The sequence below is a fragment of the Marmota flaviventris genome, chromosome 19 (genome assembly GCF_047511675.1).
Source record: "Marmota flaviventris isolate mMarFla1 chromosome 19, mMarFla1.hap1, whole genome shotgun sequence".
Classification (NCBI taxonomy): domain Eukaryota; kingdom Metazoa; phylum Chordata; class Mammalia; order Rodentia; family Sciuridae; genus Marmota; species Marmota flaviventris.
The window spans coordinates 13,700,586-13,721,027 of record NC_092516.1 but is presented as its reverse complement, the minus strand read 5'-3'; the positions used below and the strand labels follow the sequence as shown (position 1 = coordinate 13,721,027).

The 20,442-nt window shown below is 54.5% G+C and overlaps 1 protein-coding gene across 2 annotated transcripts; it reads left to right on the top strand.

The window, feature by feature from the left end:
• The first annotated feature begins 717 nt into the window (after positions 1–717).
• Positions 718–20,079, top strand: Gprc5b (G protein-coupled receptor class C group 5 member B). 2 transcript variants are annotated; one of them, XM_027940869.2, is made up of 4 exons: positions 718–884; positions 9,843–10,873; positions 18,663–18,823; positions 19,989–20,079. In XM_027940869.2, exons 2-4 carry the CDS (start codon positions 9,868–9,870, stop codon positions 20,031–20,033), a joined length of 1,212 nt encoding a protein of 403 aa, XP_027796670.1. In that variant the 5' UTR covers positions 718–884; positions 9,843–9,867; the 3' UTR covers positions 20,034–20,079. The 2 variants fall into 2 exon arrangements, with proteins under 2 accessions (XP_027796670.1, XP_071461937.1); XM_071605836.1 differs by lacking the exon at positions 718–884 and adding an exon at positions 7,088–7,153.
• Positions 20,080–20,442: the final 363 nt, after the last annotated feature.

Here is a 20,442-nt window from a genome sequence, read left to right as displayed (position 1 = left end):
GTGATGTGCGCGGTGGTGGCGGTGGGAATCCTGCGTACGACCCACGTGAGGGGTGCACCATGTTGACGTGTGTGTGTGTGGGGGGGGGTGTTTGGAGTGGACAAGGCTATGCGTGTTGAGCTTAGTTGAGTAAAAGGGCAAGGACCTGTGGGAGCAGGGTAGAGGAGGGCAGGGAGTGTGCTCAGTAGGGACCCCCCTAGAGGAGTCCGAGCTGCGTGTGTGCCTAGATGTATACCCGGGCGGCGGTGACTTTGGAACGCGCGGCAAGATCCTCTCTGTGTCCTGGACCCGGTGCTGGTGCGTTGTGGGAAAGTCACTGCTTACGAACCCACATTGGAATGTATACCCGGCAGGAGAAGGCCCCTGCCCCAGGGCCCCTGTGGGAGTATGCCCCAGAGGGGTGTGTGTGTGTGTGTGTGTGTGTGTGTGTGTGTGTTGGGAGATGTTTCTGCAAATGGATCAACTTGGAGAATGGCGCGTCCGTACGGTTTATGGGTGCACTGTGGCTGTGGGGCAATGTCTTCGCATTGGGGACGCCGGACGCTGGGGGTGATCTCAGCGCTTTGGGCAAGGAACAGAGAGCTTGCTCCCCTGGGTGCTCACTGACAGCGCCAGGACTCGCACCCAACAGCCCGCGGGGGCCAGGGGCGGGGCTTGGGGCCAGGGGCGGAGCCGGCCGGGGGCGGGGGCGGGGCCGCGGTCGCTGCAGCAGCGCGGGCCGGGCCAGGGGGCGCCTCGCGCGGCAGCCGCTCGCTAGGGCAATGCAGTGAGGCTGGATCGGCAGGCGGGCGTGCGCGCGGAGCGGGGGCCGCCACCGCGCTGCAGAGATGTGACTCCGGCCGAGGGCCAACTGGAGAGTCGGCGCTGCGGGGCCGCGGGGGTCGGTGAGTGCGAGCCGCGGCGACGCAATGGAGGGCGCTGCGGGGACCCCAGAAACTTTTCCCGCCTTAGGCTTGGGAAGACTGCGGGGGTCCTCGTCGTGTGCTTTTCTAACTCCCCTCCTGGGGTTAATCTGCGGGGTGGGGGGAGATGTGGGATTCGGGTGAGGGGAACCACAGTGCGGCGGAAGAGGAGCCGCAGAGGGCGGGGCGGGGGAGGAGGGGCTGGGGACCTTTATCGGGGAGGGGGACCTGCTCCCACTCCAACTGGAGATCAAGTCTCTGGGGAGGGTCTGGGGTGACCTCAGGTAAAGGCAGCTGGGATGTAAGGCAGTCCTGGCGTGCCCGAGTGACTCGTGTGAGCAGAACCTTGGAGAGGACCCGGGGGTCGCGTGGCAGGCGGGTCGGGCAGGACTATGGACAGGATAGAGCCCAGAGAGCAAGGGCCAAACTTGGGGGGCGAGCAGCCAGAGGCACCTGCCGCAGGGCCTGGGGGCCAATCTCGTAGCCGGCGGTGGCCGCGCACTGCTGGGCAAGGGCGGGGGCGGGGAGAGGGCAGGGGAAAGCCACCGAGCCAAGATCTGAGGCTGGGGGACAAATGGGGGGACGCTGCATACAATGGAGGGGGGTAGTTTCCGTTCCAGACGCGGGGCACTTGGCCTCTGAGAGAGGTCGACCAAGCTAGAGATAAGGACTAACCCTGTGCTGTGTCCCCACTTGTGGGGGGGACAGGGACTCCCAGCCCCATGGAGACCCCACACATCCCGGTATCCCTCCTGCCTGGGCGGATAGGCCAGAGCACGGCCGGAGCCCTCACCAGGCTTCGCCCCGGGGAATGGCTTGACCAGCCCTGGAGGGGCGCGGCGACCTTGCCCCAGCGACGCTTCAGTGCAGCGGACTCCTTCCCCAGCCCTTGCTCTGTCACACCCAGGCCTCGCCGATTCCTTCTTCCTTGTCCCGGGTTCGCTAAGGGGGCGGCTCCTTGGAACGCGGACAAAGGCCCCTGGAGTGTGGCGGGCAGCATCCTCCCCGCCTGGGGCCCCAGCACACGCGCCACATTGGCTGTCCGACTGCGCCAAGATGGGGGGCACCTGAGCAGAGCCCAGGAAGCACGGGGGGGGGGGGTCTCGGCAACGACAAGAGAGGTGGGGGAGGGGCCTGGCACAAAATCCCGGGCGCTTCAGCCAAGGAACGTTTTTCAGAAGTTTCTTCGGTGGGGACTAGGGGCTTTCGGGAGTAGCCAGACTTCAGTTAAACTGCATGCAAATGGCATGTAAATAGAATGCAAATCGGCATCTGTTGGTTGGGAGCCCTCCCAGTTTTCTATCCAAACTGTGGAGTGAACATTGTTTCCAAACCGTTCTCTGCTCTTAGTGAAAAGGGGTCAGTTGGGTTGGAGGGGGAGGAGATGCCAGGAGGAAGGACTCGCCGTTTGGGGCCCAGGCAGCAAGAGGCACAGTTTTTTTAGAAACATAAGCTAGAAATCGATATTGGTTATTTTTTTTAAATTTCAACAAATGTTCTGGTCCCAGAACAGGGCTCTTGCTTTTATTGGGGGCCCGGGGTGGGGGGGCGGAAGACTGAAGGGGCCAGTAAAGAAAAACGAAGAAAACAGGAATGGCAAATAGATACCACACAGTCTCGCCACAGGGCTGCTCAGAAAATAAGACAGAGTCATGTAAAAGAAAGTGACAAGGGTGTACATGAGAAGACTTCTGACAAGTGACATTTAAGTGGAGCCCAGCAAAATGGGGGCCCACCATCAGAAAGGAGATCTTGGGGAAAGACTGAACCAGGCTGAGGCTTGGAGTAGCTCAACAAAGGCCCCAGTGGCTGGAGCAAGGAGGCAGATTTGGGGTGGGGGTGGGGGAGTGGCGGGCACCAGCCAGATCACCATCTTTGCAGCAGTGGAAAAGAGTTTAGGGCTTATTCTGTTTGGGCTAGTGAAGTCTCAGCGCAGAGGTCTGAGCAAAGGGTTCCGAGCGCAGAGCCACAGGATCTGAGCTTTCAAAGCTCCCTTGACCTAGACAAGGAGACCCACAGATGACAGCTCCCAAGGCACAGGGCGCCTCCAGGGACTCTGTGCCGTCTGTGGGGACCACTTTGACCCTGGCCAGCCCTGTGAGCCAACTGAAGGTGTGCCTGAGCTGTGGAGACCCACTCCTCACTTTGTAGCAGTTCTTACCCATCCTTACCAGAACTTCCTGCCCAGAGCTTCTTCTGGGGTTGGGACTTAGTCACATTTTCTTCTTGGAATTACAGCCCTAGAGGAACGGTCCACTGTGGAACTCGCAGCCAAGGATGCAATTTGCATTTAAATGATTGCTTTTATTTAGAGGCTGGGAGCTGCTTTGCATATTCATAGAGCTTGTTCTTGCAAATCCCTCCCCCCCCCAGCCCAACTAGCCCCCCTCACAGAGCCCTCCCAAACAGCCCCGTGTCTAGTCCGCTTTGGGAAATGAAGATTAGGAGATCGCGTAACTTGGAAAAGATATCAGAGGAGGGGACTGTGGGATCTGGGAAAGAGCTTAATGTCAGGAAACCTTGTAACTGTTTAATCCAGCCAAGCAGGAAGTCACCGTGGGTCCCAGTGGGAGTGGGCCGGGACACCGTGTGATGCTGGGGTGGTGGGGAGACTGGTTCCTCCACAGCCCCTTCCTGGGCATCTGCCAGACATGGGGGAGGGTCAGAACAGGGGTGCAATGGAAAGGCCTTGGGGGGTCAAGGTCTTGGGGGAAAAAAATGGGTTCTAGTGCCACCTTGGCCTGTAAATTCCAGTAAGCCTCTGGCCAAGTCTCTTTACCTCTTTACCTTCCTTGTCCCAACAAGAAACTGGAAATCGAGAATCTTTTTAAGAAGCAGATACCCCTCGCTTCCTCTGTGCCAGGCCCCAAGCCCAGTACTTTTCCGGTACTTTTCATATCAGCTTAATGAAGGTTGTTCGGTGAACCCTGTTTCATAGACAAAGAGACTGAGGCTCAGAGAGGTTAAGTAATGCCCAATGTCACAGAGTTCGGTCACATTCCCCTCTTCTGGCCTCCCTCCCACCGAGGTCTTCCACTCTCCTGGAGTCTGAAGGGACTGGAAACTGTGCCAGGTATTCATCTGGGTACTGAACTATTAAATATGCCCAGGGCTAGGAAAGCTCCCCCCCACACACACACACACCTGCTTATTTTCTCTTTCCCTTGCCAGTTCCAGTGCCTCCCCCATCTTTAGAGAGGGTGGAGTTGGGATGCCTCTGACCTGCCAGGCACAGGGAGGGGACCCTGGGTGTAGGATAAAAGTCCTGCAGACCCTTGCAGAGAGCAGTCTAGCCCAGGCAAGGTCAGTCAGAATGGGGTGTTCCAGAGTGGGTTTTGTTTCTCAGGTCTCACGGGGGGGTGGGAAGAAGGGGATCCTGGGTACAGGGAGAAGGGCTAGTGTCTGGTCTGCTGGAGTCCCCGCTTTGCCTCTGCAAGAGGGACTTAGGGTTTCAGGGCCCCCAGGCTGGCCTTGGGTCCTCCCCTCACAGCAAGGCTCCTGCTTAGAGCAGCTGCTGAGGGGGAGCAGGAGCTTCTGGGGTTCCTCTGGGTAGACCACCCTCAGAGGCATCTGCTCTTCATGCCACCTCGAGACCTCTTTGCTTAGTGTGTGCTGGGGAGATTGGAAACCAGCACTGGACAAACTCCCCGGGAGCCTCTTCCATCTCCGTCTCCATGGCAACTGCCCCTCCTAGGAAATCGGTTTCGGAAGAATTCGCTGCTTTGACAAGCCAGTATTTGCCCATCTTTTTTATTTGCTTAACATATTTTTTATATAGTGCTTGCCCCATGTTAACTGCTATCCTAAGTCCTCATTATTAATTATCTTAAGCCTCACCACAACCCCACAAGATAGGCACTAGCGTCACCCCCATTTTGCAGATGAAGCAACTGAGGCAAGAAAGACTAAGTCAGCTACCCAGAGTCGCAGGGCGATAGCAAGTGGCACAAGACAGTGCTAGGTCTTGGGGGTCTTGTTTTGGTTTTTGTTTGGTTGGTTGTTTTTGTGGTGCTGGAAGTGGAACCCTGGGGCCTCCTACATGCCAGGCAAGCCTCTACCACTGAGCTGTACCTGCAGCCCAGGGGCAGGATTTGAAACTGGGCGGTCTGGCTGTGAGGTTCACAGCACGCTGGAAGGAGCAGGGCTGGAGAACCCGGGCAGACCTTGCTGTCCTCACATGAGGGATCCTGCCTGCATTCTTTCCAGCCTCTGCCTGCCGCCTGTGTGTGTGTGTGTGTGTGTGGATTGTGCGGTACATTTAAGAACATCTGAATGAGTCACATTTCTGGGAGCCTGGCTGGCAGCAAAAGTAATTAGTATGTGAGCCGAATCTTGCCTCGTTCACATTTATTCATTACTCCTTTGGAGGAGCCGCCCGCCCTCATCCCACGGATTTGTTGCCTAGTGTTCCTGGCCTCCCAGCCAGCCAGCCTGGAGCTGCCTTGAAACCTCTAATCTGGTTTTGTTCTGTTGGGGGCTTTCTGCAGAGCTGCCCGATTGTTGCAGGCGAGAGACACCAGGTGGCTAATTTACCAGGATGGGGGCTCACCTGGTGGTGGTCACGTGCGCCCGGGAGAGGGCACTGACTGCTTGGTCTGGCGCAGGGGCTGGTGAAGCGGAAGAAAGGAGATGGCCCCCTGCTGTCGTGTCCCTGTGCACCCTGCCTCAGTGTGCCCAAGCCTGGCCTGCAGGGCTGTGGAAGCTGTACCCACCCCTGAGAATCTATTTTTCTGATGAGCTCCCGGGCACTGCTGCTGTGGGCATCCTGTGATCAAATAACTGGGCATGAACACCCACCCTTGCAAGGTGACGGTAGGGTTAGAGATGGCTTTTATGAATTCACTCACTCAGCGGCTGAGCGCCAGAACAAAACAGCCCAGAGCCTGGACTGCAGCGGGGAGGAAGAGATCAAAAGAGCAAAAAAATAAAATAATGGAAAATCGTGATGCATGCTAGACAGCCAGTGGTCCACAGAGCTGGCCCAGCGCGGTGGGGGCCAGGAGAAACTCACTTAGATTCACTGGCCAGTAAAAGTCTCCCCCCAAGGGACACTCTCTAAAGCCCTGGTCTACAGAAAGAGCCCAGGAACAGTGGTACCGTTGTTCCCCTCTGGGCTCCAGCTTTGTCCAAGGATGACCTTGGACAAGCCACTGACCTCCCTGTACCACAGCGTTATCTCCTGTAAAATGGAGGCAATCAAGCGCTCACCCCGAAGGGATGTTCCCTAGATCCCCGGGAATTAAGGAGCAAGGGTAGTGTGCACAGGAGGGTGCCAGAACAGTCAGCAGGGACCATAGTTGTCCATGATGTGGAAACCCCTGGAAATCCTAGATGAGCCAGTGGCCTTGGCTTCCGGGGGAACACCTTGTTCCGTGGCGTGGGGTGGCTGTCACCTCATGGACATCCTCCTCAGCTCCCGGTTGCCTTCAGTTTCATCTACGCACTTAGACTTTGACTAGGGAGGACTTCCTGGGGAAAGGGGGCTGATTGAAGGGGGGGAATTTGAGGACTTGACCAGTGACAGAATCCCAGTTCCAATTGGCTTAGTTTGCCCTGGGGAAGCAGCTATGGCTTCACCCGTCCGATAGGCTCCAGCCGTGGGAGAAGGCGGCAGGACTTGGTGCTTTACTTAGCTATTTCCTCCGGGTGAGCTCATACCCGCTCTCTCCCCGTGATGGAAAATGTATCCTTCTCCAGCGTCGGGTCTCTGTCCCTCTATCTTATCAGCCAGCACAAGAGAACCTCTCTTTCCAGTTAACGCCAACCAAAATCCTAGGGTTGATTCCCACAGGTCTGGCTCAGGCCATCTGCCTTCCTGTGAACCAGTCAGTGTGGCCAATGGGGAGGACCGAGGGGCTGATTGACCAGACCTGGGTCAGACGTCCAAGGCAGCTTCTCCAAAGAAAGCTCAGGAGCTCTTCCCAGAAATGGGAGAATGGACGCCGGGCAACATAAACAACAGCTGTCCCGGAAAGAGGAGTGGGTTCCACCTGCAGGAATGGAAGCAGAAAGCAAGAGTGTATCCATTTCCTGTGTCAGCCAGGAGGCAGGAACTGGTGTCCGGGGTCACAGCCGTGAACACTCTGCACGGTTTCGGTAGCGCAGGCGCCATGATGGTGCTCCCATCATCTCTGCAGGTTTCCTGTTGTGGCTTCAAGGCCCAGCGGGGAGCAGGAGGAGGAGGGAGGAGCTGGGGAAACCAAGTCCCATCCACAGCCAGACCTGGAAAGAGGAGGACCTCTCCTGAGACCGTAAGCAGACACAGTTAGAGACGGCCATGTTCCTCTTGCAAGGAAGGGCCTGCTCTGCTCCCATCTAAACCAGTTTTCCCAGCCTTGGCACTGTTGGCTTCCTAGCCTGGATGATTCTATGTGGCGGGGTTTGCTCTTTGCATTGTGTGTGATCAGCAGCATCCATAGTCTCTGTCCATGTATCCAGTTGGGCTCCTGTCCCCAATTGTGACAAGTGAAAATGTCCCAGAATGTTGCCAACTGTCCCATGGCAAATTGTCCCTGGTTGAGACCCCCCTGGCCTAGGGGTACATGGGTAGGAGGCATTGAGGGAGGGGTGGTGGTCAAGACCCCACAGAGGCTGCCTGAGTGTTTTGGTTGGGACTCTCTTAGTCAAGTTTGCCATGATGAGATGTCATTGGTGAGCTCCACCCCAGGGCCCCTTTACCCTGTCAGGGACTGGTGGCACTTGCTTCTGACAGATCCAGTTCTTAAATTTTAATTCCCAGCATGATCCCAGACCTCGAGATCTGCATTTCTGTCTCGGATGATGTTTCTGCCGAGGGACATTGGGATATGCCCAGCGAGGGTGCAGAGTGTCACGCCAGCGCAAAGTTTTGAAACGTCAGGAGAGAAGTATTTTAATGTGTTGGGTTTTAAGTGGATCGATGTAAAGGACTGAGAGTCACTCCAGCCAGTCACTGCACAGGCTGTACGTGTGGACACAACCTAAATGGCTGTGGCCGGGCTCCAGCAAATGGATGCCGGCCGGTGGTCCTCACCCTGCCTTTGCCTGGGCGGGAGGCCGGGATGCTTATCTAAGGAGTCCCTCCTGCCTGCTGCCGCCTGCTTGGAGCTTGCCTTCTCTCATTTGTAGGCAAAGGAGGTGATCCCGCCACCCCAGGCACTGCCTCCTTTAGCAGCATCAATAATTGATGCCAGTCAATGGCCTCACGGCCAAGGCAGGATCTGAGATGCCCCTGGGATCTCCGTCCAGGAGCAGAGAGAGAGGGGTCGATGCTGCATTTACTTAAGAAGCCCTGGGGACAGGCAGATGCTGTGGAGAACACGGCCAGTTACAACCCCACGTGTGGGCTCAGCCGAGGACGGGGGTCCAGCTGGCTGGGAATGAGCATGGAGCACAGATGTGCTGGCTCCGGCTGTCTCATGACCAGGCCCCTTTCAAAAGCAGGGAGCTGTGGCAGAGAGACAGACTAAGTCACGTTCCCTCAGGGTTTGCTGAGCACTCCTTCTTGCCAGGTAGTGTAGTTTTGGACAGTGGTCCTCATCCTGTAAATCCCCCTGCCCTTGCCAGGGGACATTTAGCAGTGTCTAGAGACGTCTTGGATTGACGGTCACAATTGGAAGAGGGGACATGCTACTGGCATCAGCAGAGGAAGAGAAGAGAGGGGGAAGGAAAGTCTGAAACAGACCAAAACCAAAAAGGCAGTTACAATTAAACTGAGAAGGAAGTAGATCAGAAGCTGCTGGAGAGACAAGGGGAGGTGACCTTGACCCAGGTCTCAGCCGAAGGCTTTCAAGCAGAGCCTGGCATACAGAAGGAGCAGCTTTCCCTGCCCAAGCAGAGGAGGCCAGAGGGCAAGAGGAGACTGGAGTTAAGGCCCTGCCGGAGGCTGGCCTGTGGGGTCCAGCTGGCCTGGGGTGAGAGAGGGTGGGAGGATCCTGCAGGCCTCCCAGGGAGAGACCCACTGGGGGGAATGAAGGGCAGATCCTGCAGAAACCCTTAGAGGAGGAAGATGGGGTGTTGGAGGGAGCAAGAAGCAGGGGGCGGTGGGGGGGGCAAGGACGACGGCTCCTTTCCAGTGGCCAGTCCCCCTCGGTACCCACAGAAGCTGCCACAGTTCCCAGTGTCTGCAATACCAACATCTAGGGCTCCCTCCAATCCCTCGCCTGGGGCCTAGGCCGCTATCCGCACCCTCAGTTCTCCCTAAATTACTCACAGTGCCTGACACAATGTAAACAGGTGTCACACCACGTCACCTAGGGGACAGTAACAAGAACAAACGTCTGCGCACTTTCCCCATAGCCTCCATCTGGGGAGGGCCGAGTCCATGGGTACAGGAGGAGTGACTGGACCGTCCCCAATGCTGGGGAACTTCTGAGAGGGGTTGCTTCTAGGAGTTGGGTTGAGTGACCTGGTGCCAGTATCACCTTCTGGGCACCCTGTTGGGTCACCTGTAAAATGGAGGTCACAATAGGACCCGCCTCATGATGAGGCATTGTGAGGCTCAGATGGGCCCAGTTTTTGGCTGGAGTGGGGTCGGGGATTGTTGGCTGTGGGTACTGAGCAGGAAAGGGGCTAATGTGTGCCATCCTTGACCTCCCAGCACGGCGCCTGGCCCCCCGCCGTCTCTTGAAATTTCGTTGTAGTCCCCTATTTTTGAGGAGGTTAGATGTGGTGCAGAATATCACATTTAAAGAATACAAAGAGTGTACAGGGAAGGTGAGTCCCCCTCCCACCTGGCCCTCCAGCCACAAGTGACAATGATTCACGGCTGTTCGAGACACAGAGGGTGCAGGTGGCAGGCGGAGTCCCCCCACAAGGGGGGACTGGCAACACTTTACCCATGTGTCTCAAGGGCACCACGTGGGCCAAGGTTTGAGATACGGTGGGTCTTCTTCAAGAAGTCAGGAGAACGGGAACCTCACAATGAACTTATCTTCCTCCCCAACCCCCTGCCTTTTCTAGAACGTTCCTGGTGCCAGAGAGAAAGATGAGAACCCACCAGGTACTCGCCCTCCTCCTGCTCATGGTGATCACCTCCGTGGCCTCTGAGAACTCCAGCACGTCCCGGGGCTGTGGGCTGGACCTCCTCCCTCAGTACGTGTCCCTGTGCGACCTGGACGCCATCTGGGGCATCGTGGTGGAGGCAGTGGCCGGGGCGGGCGCCCTGATCACACTGCTCCTGATGCTCATCCTCCTGGTGAGGCTGCCCTTCATCAAGGACGTGGAGAAAAGGAGGCCCGTGTGCCTCTACTTCCTCTTCCTCCTGGGGACCCTGGGCCTCTTTGGACTGACCTTCGCCTTCATCATCCGGATGGACGAGACCATCTGCTCAATGCGCCGCTTCCTCTGGGGGGTCCTCTTTGCGCTGTGCTTCTCCTGCCTGCTCTGCCAGACGTGGCGCATCCGGAGGCTGGTGCGCCAGGGCACGAGCCCGCCAGGCTGGCAGCTGGTGGGCCTGGCGCTGTGCCTGATGCTGGTGCAGGTCATCATCGCCACTGAGTGGCTGGGTCTGACGGTGCTGCGGGACTCGAAGCCGGCCTGCGCCTACGAGCCCATGGACTTCGTGATGGCCCTCATCTACGACATGGTCCTGCTCGTGGTCACCCTGGCCCAGGCCTTCTTCACGCTGTGTGGCAAGTTCCTCAGGTGGAAGCTGAACGGGGTCTTGGTCCTCATCACATCCTTCCTGTCCGTGCTCATCTGGGTGACCTGGATAACCATGTACCTCTTCGGCAACGCCATGATAGAGCACGCAGACAGCTGGAGTGACCCCACCCTGGCCATCGCGCTGGCGGCCAACGGCTGGGTCTTCATCATCTTCCACGCCATCCCCGAGATCCACTGCACCCTTCTCCCGCCCCTGCAGGAAAACCCACCCAACTACTTTGACACGTCTCAGCCCAGAATGCGGGAGACGGCGTTCGAGGAGGACGTGCACCTGTCGCGGACCTACATGGAGAACAAGGCCTTCTCCATGGACGAGCACAATGCAGGTATTAGGGGCAGAGCTAGGTGGGGTAGGACCTCAGGTCATTTCTACCACAAAGACGCTTACCGGTGGAGATAGGTAGCCCCAGACCTGGGCGCCGTCCTAGCAGAGCAGAATAATCCCCGACGTTGGCCCCTGGGCCCACACTGGCTTAAAGATGGATTTTTAATTTAGCTGTTTTGTCTCCCCTACCAATGTCTTACTCATGATATCACAAAAATTCAGCTTTCTGGCTTCTTTTGAAAAGTCAGGGTCTGGGGCTATGCAGGAGGCCCTGGGTTTGATTTCCCATCACTGCAAAGAAAAAAATTGGATCTGGCAACACGGGACTGACCTTCCCAAGGCTCTACCTCTCACCCTTCCCGAGGGGTGACTGCACCAAGATAGGGGTCACCTGCTGCTCAGTGCTCTCTGCCCCCTGCCAGGCTCCTGACCCGCCACCATACCACATTCACATGAATTCCCTGGCTCCCCAGAAGCGTTTTGAGGGTGCAACCCCTGTTCTTGATGGATGCAGGACACCATTGGGGGGGAAATGTTCCTTCCCCCTCCCCTACCTCAGTCACCAGGAGTGTTCAGGTTTGGGCCCTGAAGTTCCATGTCTAAGTTCAAATCCTGGCTTTACCACTTCTCAGTGTGCAGCTTTGAGCAAATTACATCACCTCTCTGAGCCTCAGTTTTTCTCCTCTGTGAAATAGAAACAATAAGAAAAATGTACCTTGTGTAGCCATCATGGGAAGTACCACCACTGAGCACCAGTCTCCCCTGGTACCTGGCAGGTTGTATGTGCATCTCAGTTGAGTTCCCTGAGAGTGGAATTTGAGAGAAGGGCTTGGATGTGAGTGGTTTACTTGGGTGGGGACCGTGCAAGGGGGGTGGGCAGGGAGAGTCAGACTCCCACACCAAGGGCATTGATGATCTGATGGCCGCCATGGAGAACCGGGCCTCTGAGTGTAAAATGAGTCCCTGAACCAGTCCTGGAAGGACAGGAGGCTGGGGCATCCATCACCGACACCTCCCATTTCCCAGGGTCCTTATCATCCACCATCACTCCTGGTGAATGGGCTGAACAAATTCCACCAGATCCCAAGGCAGAAAAACAGATTTGGTGGGACCTGAGGTGACCTCATTTGGGAACCTAAAACTCTCTCCTACAGCTGAGTTCAAAGGTGAGGTCATAGGAGTCCTGGGGATGCCATACAGGTACCCCAGGGACCTGCCATCAATGCTTGAGAGGTGTCCCTTAGAACTATTACTTGAAGGGGGTTGGCTAGGTCCCCAGCACTTGAGATGAAATAAAATGACCTTTCCTCCAGTACCTGAAGATGCCTTGGGGCTACAACATTAATAACAACAGATAAGAACAGCAACCACCATGACTTTGCCCGGGCAGCGGGCACAGACCTGCTAGGCACCGCCCTGACTTGAGCCTGTCCTACCCTTCAGTCGGGAGGAGGTTGGCTCTGTCAGCGTCTCCACCCTGGAGATGAATGAACAGAGGGAAGTGCTAGGAACCTGTGCCATGGACACACAGCCAGGCACTGGCCCATTCCGGATTGTCAGGGCTCCCTCTTGATGTTCCCTGCTAACTGGGGCACAGTCATAACACGGGGTCAACCTCCCCTGCATCCAGCACCATGCCCACCTGTCTGTCCCCTGCAAGCAGGAGGAAGCACACTGAGCCAGCAGTTCCTTCAAGGCCACCCACCTTCCTCTGTCCCACCTGACTGTGTCCCCCTTTCTCTACGCCCCTTGCCCTGGCTGAACCCACAAGAGGGAACACCTGTGGCCACCTCTGGATAGGGCTGCAGGTTGTTAGGTGACCCTTATCCAAGCTGCTTTCTTCTTGTCCAGAAGGAAGCTGTGTCTGTGGAAAGATGCAGCAGGGAGGGCAGTGTTGGCCCAGGTTGGGGACCGCTCCCTGGGATGCTGGAGAAGATGGGGTCAGGATGCAGCTGACCCCTTCAGGGAAGGTGGTGGGCAGAGGCCAGGAGGCTAACCAGTTCCTGGGGTCCTGTAGAGCCACCACTTTGCTGGCTCCTCTGGGAGAGAGGATCCTCTTTATCTGAGACCCCTGGACTCCAAGAAAGCAAGAACTGAAATGGGTGAAAACTCATGCAGTCAAGTTTTCCTGGAGAACTGGTCTGTTGCCTTGTTAGATTCTCAAAGGCGTCTGTGACTCCCCAGGAGGTCATGACCCAGTGTTGTTGAATGTGTTGGTTTGACCTTCTTGCAGTAAAGCCAGCACTACCCAAATTTCTGGGCCCTTAAAAGCAAGGACAGCCGGGTACGGTGGCGGTGGCGCACACCTGTAATCCAGGGGCTTGGGAGGCTGAGGCAGGAGGATCATGAGTTCAAGGTCAGCCTCAGCAACTTAGAGACCCTGTCCCTAATTAAAATATAAAAAAGGGCTGGGGATGTTGCTCAGTGGTTAGGCGCACCTGGGTTTAATCGCCAGTGCCAAAAAATAAATAAAATAAAAGCCAGGACAGCCCCACTTCACTGTGTGCCAGGCACCATTCTGAGCATTTCGGTGGTCCGTCTCATTTCGTCTCTACATTAACCCCGTGAGGTCTTTTTTGCAGGCAGGAAACTGAGGCACAGACAGGCTAAGTGACTTGTGCAAGACGCAGAACCAGGGCTTGAGCCGGGCCTCCTGACAGAGCCCACATGCTTGCCTACTCCGCCACAGAAGTACCTTCCTCTTAAAGCATGTTAGTGTCTCATCTCAATGACACCTCAGGGCGGCTCTGTATTTTTGGAAATAGGAGGATTGTCAGACCCATTTTACAGAGTCGGAAACCGAGGTCCTGGGGACATCAGGCAACATGTGTAAATTCAACATAGCAGGACAGGGAGGGGGGAAAAACTAATTTTTGGAATCCCATGGTACTATTTCTTGTAAAAATGTAGCCGGTAATTCATATCCACAGAAGATCCAGAGATTAAGGGACCTGGGGCTCAGGTCGGTGGCAACAGTGCCAGGGCTAACACGGGGGCAATGGAGGGTCTGGGAGATACCATACCCCCAGCCCCATGTGTTTCACATCCCATCTGTTTGGAGGTGGTCCAAAGCCAAAACCAGGTTGTCCTTCCATACGCCTGTGTGTGTGTGTGTGTGTGTGTGTGTGTGTGATGCTGGGGATTGAACCCAGGGCCTTGTGCATGCCAGGCAAGCACTCTGCCAACTGGGCTACATCCCCTGGGCCCATATGTCTCTTTTCCATAACAAAAATGCTTTTTTTCTTTCTGATGGTAGAGGAGCAGCAAGAATTGTGTAGAATCAGAAAAGATTCATGGAGGTAAAAATAAGAGAAGTTGCTAAAATCCCCACTTCCCCAAAAGAGCTACTCCCGAAGGTTGGTTCCCGCCTTGCCAAACATCTCTCAGGGCGCAGCGCTGTACATCTACTCCCCCCCCCCCCCCCCCCCGCGCACCACATTAGGACAGAGCGGCTCTTAGCCAGGCTGCGCGTCGCCAGCACCTGGACTGTGGAAGAAAGTGACCAACGCCTGCAGCCTCCATCCGATTAAGTCTGAGTTAGGAATTGGGTATTTTTCAAGCTCGCCAAGTGAGGCTAAGACGGAACCAGGTTGAAACCACTGGACCAAGCGGTGGTGGTCTTGTCCCCACCTCCGTCAGTGTTGGGAGGGCCTCTCCAAAGGTCAGCAGCCGCAGTTCCCATCAGGCTCCCTGATTTACTCTTCTGGTCTTCGACGGGTCAATGTCCTGCTCGCCTACAGCTCTCCGCGGTGCTGCAGTAGACGTCCTTACCCTTCATCTTTCTGCTTTGGGTCAATTAACTCCTTGCAAAATAGTTCCTCTCCAACGGCTGGGATTATACCCATGCGCCACGCGTGCCCGGCCATGGCTGGCACACCAGGCCCTTCAAATCGGATGGCACCCCGGAAAAGCAGACTGATTTACTGTCCCCCACTTGATAACTGCATGACAGCCACCCCCATCCGCACCCCTGCGCCCGCACACACACGCCTTTAGCACCCTTCTGGGTGTAGTCAGAATTTGTTTTTTAGTGGCCCTCTTTTGGATCATCCCAAATGTGTCTTCCACCATATTTCACGGGAGACCAGGCATGACAGTCCTCAGGCAAAGCCAGTTCCCTCAGAAAGCTCTCCCAGAGAGTGAGCTGGAGTCCTGGCTGGGAAGGCCTTTATTCTAGAAACTCTTGCTTGGCTGGCTAGGGTCCATCTGGGCACTCTCTCTTGCCACAGTAGGAGCAGCTGTTGGTATCTCCAGTGCTGACTTCAGCCAGTTTGTATTTTAGGAACCTGGCCCCATGAGGGCCCTTTACCCTTGAGCCCTTGGGTCTCAGACCAGCCAGTCCCCAGGAGCTGCAGTTGACCCTGTTTCTCTTAGCACCTGAAAGCCTGCAGCTTTTCAGGCTCCCTTGAGACTCAGTCCTTCCCTGAAGTGCCAGGAGATGGGAGGGAATTCATCGGGCTGTACTGTGGCTTGGCCAAGCCCCAGCAGCCTCATCACGTATCTCCTTTCCTCCCAAGAGAGCCCCAGATATATACAACTTCACCAGCCTGGGGTTTATTAATAAGTATCAACAAGGCACAGATATGCAATAAAAGGTAAAAATGGGGGGTGTAGCATCTTGGATCACATCTTAGAAAGCTTTAACAAGCCATATTAAATGTTCACCTTCCAAAGGAGCTAAAAAGAAAAGTATTTTCTTCTGTTAGGACTTTGGGCTCTAGAGTCTCATTAGGACCAAGGGCTATTTAAACTGACTCTTTGGCTGGGGATGCAGCTCAATGATAGAGCACTTGCCTAACACTGCAAAGCCCTTGGTTTGATCCCCAGAACCACAAAGATACATAAATAAACTAACCCTTTGCTTCCTGGTGGAAGATCCTGAGTTGACTTTGGTGGCAGGGCCTCACTTGCAGGGTCTACAGGAGAAAAGGCTGGCATTTGAATTATGAGCTCTGATTCCTGCAGGGACCCGCTTATGGGAGAGCACTGCTTGCTTTTCGGATCTGGCCTGGGATGAATGAATCAACTGTGCATTAGTCAGGCCTTTTGAAATTAGTTGCAAGTAATTAAAACAAATCCAATTTGAATAGGCTAAAGCATTAAACAAGCCAAATGTACTGGGCAACAGGCTCCGGGAATGGTTAGATTCTGGAGACTCAAGTTATGACAAGATTTGGTCTGTCTCCATCTGGCTATTTGGGGTCATGGCCGCCCACAACTCCAAAGGGGTGGAAAAGGGGGACATTTCCCAGGAGACTTGAGCAAAATCCCAGAGTTAATTTCTATTGGACACGAATGCCTTTCCCTTAAACCAATCAGCGTGTTCAGGGAGATGGGAAGCCCTGATTGGCCAAACCTAAGTCACGTGGCCACACTGAGGCCTGGGAGAAGGCTGTTGTAGCCGGCACTGAGGGGGCTAGAATGTTAGGAGGGCTATTCATCAGCGGAGGAACCACAAGTAGCCACTACAGAGAGGGCCCCTCTGGCCAAGGCACCCCACAGACGACAGCAGAGTCAAGCCTTTGTTTCTGTGAAGAGAATGTGTTTGGAGGCCAAGTTCCCAGCCGCAGCTGCTGGGTCTCTGCATTACAAGGAAAGCTGTGTTGGCCTTCCCTCTCCCCAGGCAGGCCTAGGCTAGGAGTTGGGAACGGCATAGACCATGTCCCACTTGGGTGCTGCTCCCCAGCCATCTCATGGACACCTCCTAGGAAGGGCAGCTTCTTGCCCAGCACCATGTGTAATGAGTTGCTCCAAGGCCTGGAGATGCCAACGCAAGAAGTTTTCCTAAGTGGGTCTTGGAACATGTGTTGCCCACCCTGCTTCCATTTTTTTTTTGGCCCAGTCTGGGCTGAGTTGTCCCTAACATCACTTAATTCAAGTTATTTCTAAGTAATAGAAATGATTAAACACATAGTATCTGGAGCCAGTGTGGTGTGATAGTTATGAACCCAGACTCTTTGTAGAGTTTGAATGCTAGTCTGCCCCTTACTTGCTATGTAACCTTGAGCAAGTTACTTAACCCCTCTGTGCCCTGAGTAAAGTAAGAGTATAAGTACCTATCATGCTATGAAAATTTAATGCTAAGAAAATGAAATGAATATATATATATGTAAATTTTGTCATGTATATATGACAGTGCCTGGCTCCTGGTTGGTAATCTATGAAGGATAACCAAGGTGATTCTAGTACCTGCCCCCAAGTAATTAAAAAAAAAAAAAAACTCAGGCTGGGCACAGTGATGCACACCTGTAATCCCAGCAGGTCTTGGGAGGCTGAGGCAGGAGGATTGAGAGCTCAAAACCAGCTTCCGCAGTTCAGCAAGGCCTTAAACAATTTAGCAAGACCCTGTCTGTCTAAAATACACACACACACACACACACACAGGGCTGGGGATGTGGCTCAGTGGTTAAGTGCCCCTGAGTTCAATCCAGGGGGCCTATGGGGTGGAGCCTAGGAACATGCTAGGCAAATGCTCTACCACCGAGCCACACCCTGTGCCCTGAGTCTCTTCTTAGCAAAGCCAATTTAGTACTTTCAATGAAAACGAAGAAGATGAAGACCCTTCTGGCAATTTGATGATTTTATATAGTTTTTCCTTTTCTTTTTTTTTCTCCTTTTCTGCAAGTGCTAGTGATCAAACCTGGGACCTCATACATACGAGGCGAGTGCTCTACCACTGAGCTACACCCAGCCTCGTTTTAAGTTTATGGAAAACAAAATCCTCTCAACCTGCATGAGTCACATATTTACTGCAGTTGATAAGGCGACATGAGTACATGATTATTAGCTGTGTGTGGTGCCGGGGGGCAGCCCAGGCCTTGCACATGCTAGGCAAGTGCTCTACCACTGAGCCGCGTGCGTCCCAGCCATACAGTCCAAATTTTAATTAGACCTCACTCTTTGTATTATACAGATCTGTGGGTTTTGACAAAGCACATCATGGCATGTGTCCACCCAGTGGTATCATACAGAATAGTGTCACGGCACTGAAATGCCCGCACACCTCCTCTTCATCCCTCACCCCACACCAACCCGACAACCACTAATCTTTTACTGTCTATAGTTTTGCCTTTTGCAGAACATGATGCAGATGGAGTTCCCCAGTGTGAGCTTTGACAGACTGGCCTCTTTCACTTAGCAATAGGCATCTGGGGTCCCTCCATTAATTTGGTATTTCTTTCCCAACAAGGAAATTTGACTCCCTTACAAGTACAGCAGAGAACACCATTTAACCACCTTTCAGAGGTAAAAAGTGCTACCTTATATTGTCATCATTGTTTCAGATCTCTGGGGACAGCCGCTTGCCAATGGTGACAATATGGCTGTGTTCTTGGCGGTTCCTACCTCTGTGTGGATCCAGAAGCAGTGACCATTTCTGAATGGTGTGACATTGCCCCTGTCATGAGTGGTATTCTGCAGTGAGGAGAGGAGCTCTTTTGTCAAAGGAGACCTGAGGGCTGCAGAGGGGCTTGTCACCCAAGGCCTGCAGGGGCCCTGTGTGAGGGATGGGTCAAGGGTCAACCCTGGAGCCCCCTTCCCCCCATAGCCTGAACCCTGGACTCTACAAACTTCCCAACCCACTGAGAGGGGTCAGGCTCCTGAGAACAAAGCCCCTTTGTGACTTGTTTTGAATCAGCTTGTGACAAAGGGGCGGGGCTATGCGGTGGCTGGGTGGGGGTGCCCAGAGCGCTGTTGTTGATGCAAGAGTAAAAAACAAAATTGTGTCTCTTTTCTTTTTTCTTTTTTTGGTGTTGTCGGACTGCCAATGGCTCCCTCCCCTCCCCCCTCAGCTCTCCGGACAGCGGGATTTTCCAATGGCAGCCTAGGGAAAAGATCCACCGGCAGCCTGGGGAAGAGACCCACCGGCAGCCTGGGGAAGAGACCCAGCGCACCCTTCAGAAGCAACGTGTACCAGCCAACCGAGATGGCCGTTGTGCTCAATGGTGGCACCGTAAGTATCAAGATGTGATGTTTGGGCAGGAAGCCCGAGAGCTTGGGGTGTGGGAGCAGCTTCCACAGGGCACCCTTCTCTGGATGTCCCTGGCAGCTAAGCGCATGTAGTGCCGCCGTTCTCCTCTCCCTCTCCCCACCTTTCTGCACACACCGGAAATCCACCTGTACCTAGTTAACCACCTCTAGATTCATCTGGAAGAGGACCTGTTCTTGGGGCTCTGGTATCCAGTGGATTCTTTGGTTTCCACTAACACCGCCCCCAGCCTTCTCCCTGGGAGGTTGACTTGAAGGACAAGCCCACCAAGACAAAGCCCCCTCGGGTTTTGCTAGACTAAGTGCCCCCGGTCGCACCTCTGCCCTCGTGCCCCAGCTGTGTACCAGTTTCCCCACCCCAGCTCCCTAAGGGACATCTTAAGGAACGGAGTTGATGGCCATGTGTCCCTCCGACAGAAGCAGGTTCGCTCTCTGATGCCAAACAGACCCGCAGCAGAATTGCCACCCTTTCCATTCGCCTCCGTGGAATGACATCGCTGTTTCTCCACAATCCAAAGACATGCTCTCATCCCTATGTTTAATTTCCAAACATAGCTACATGCTTCTCAGAAATGACGCTGAGCCAGTTTACTTGTGTAAATTGGATTTCCATCCTTTATTTCACGTGCTGATTCCATAATCTCTTTTTTTTTTTTTTAATGGGAGTCAGGGATGATCTTGACCTCTCGAGGGGACTTTGGTTTTCCTGACCTTGAATATGTGCTAGGGTTCGGTCTGTGTTGGTTTGGAACATGCTCAGATAGAATCACAGATTGACATTGTAACACCCCCCACCATCTCCTGGGCTGTTTTACTGTCCCATGCCGAGAAAAGCTCGACTCACAAAATGGCCTGTGTGTTATAATTTGGTTAGAAAAGGTCCTATTGGTTGCTCATAAGCCCTCCTGGATCCTTCAAGGATTAAAGAAACAAATGCCTTAGGGCTAGATGGTCACAACCAGAATCCAAGCAGCACAGCCCACGCAGGTTGCTGCTTTGCTTGGTTTTATTTGGCCCATCTGGGGAGAAATCGAGGTCACTTACCTTTGGCACGTTGTGAGCACATCGGTGTCTGACGTTGACTTTGCAAAGCACGGAGTTCTCAGTGTGTTATCCTTATGTTATTACAGATCCCAACTGCTCCGCCATCTCACACCGGAAGACACCTCTGGTGAACGACTTTTAAGTTCCAGAGAATAAGAATCTCTCTTACCAATTTCATTCCCTGGCCGTGTCTTTCTTGAGGGAGAAATCAGTAACAGTAGCCGAACAAGGCCGCCTCTCAGCCAGGAGAGCTGGAGTCCTGGGCAAGGGGATCTCATGTACATGTGAACACTGATGACCTGAAAAGCTAACACTGACTGCCCGCCCCGCCCCTGCCACACACACAGACGCCCTGGTCATGCTGAGCAGCCTCAGTCCCCGCACACTAAAGCCAAGCTAATTGCAAATAGTACTAGGCTCATCCAGTGTGGCTGGGGAGCCTGCTCCACCCTTGGGGCCGGGCTGATATGGGTTGCTTAAGGGGGCCCTACCCCATTTCCCTCCCTGGCAAGCTCTGGGCCCCAGGTAGCCTCTTGGAGA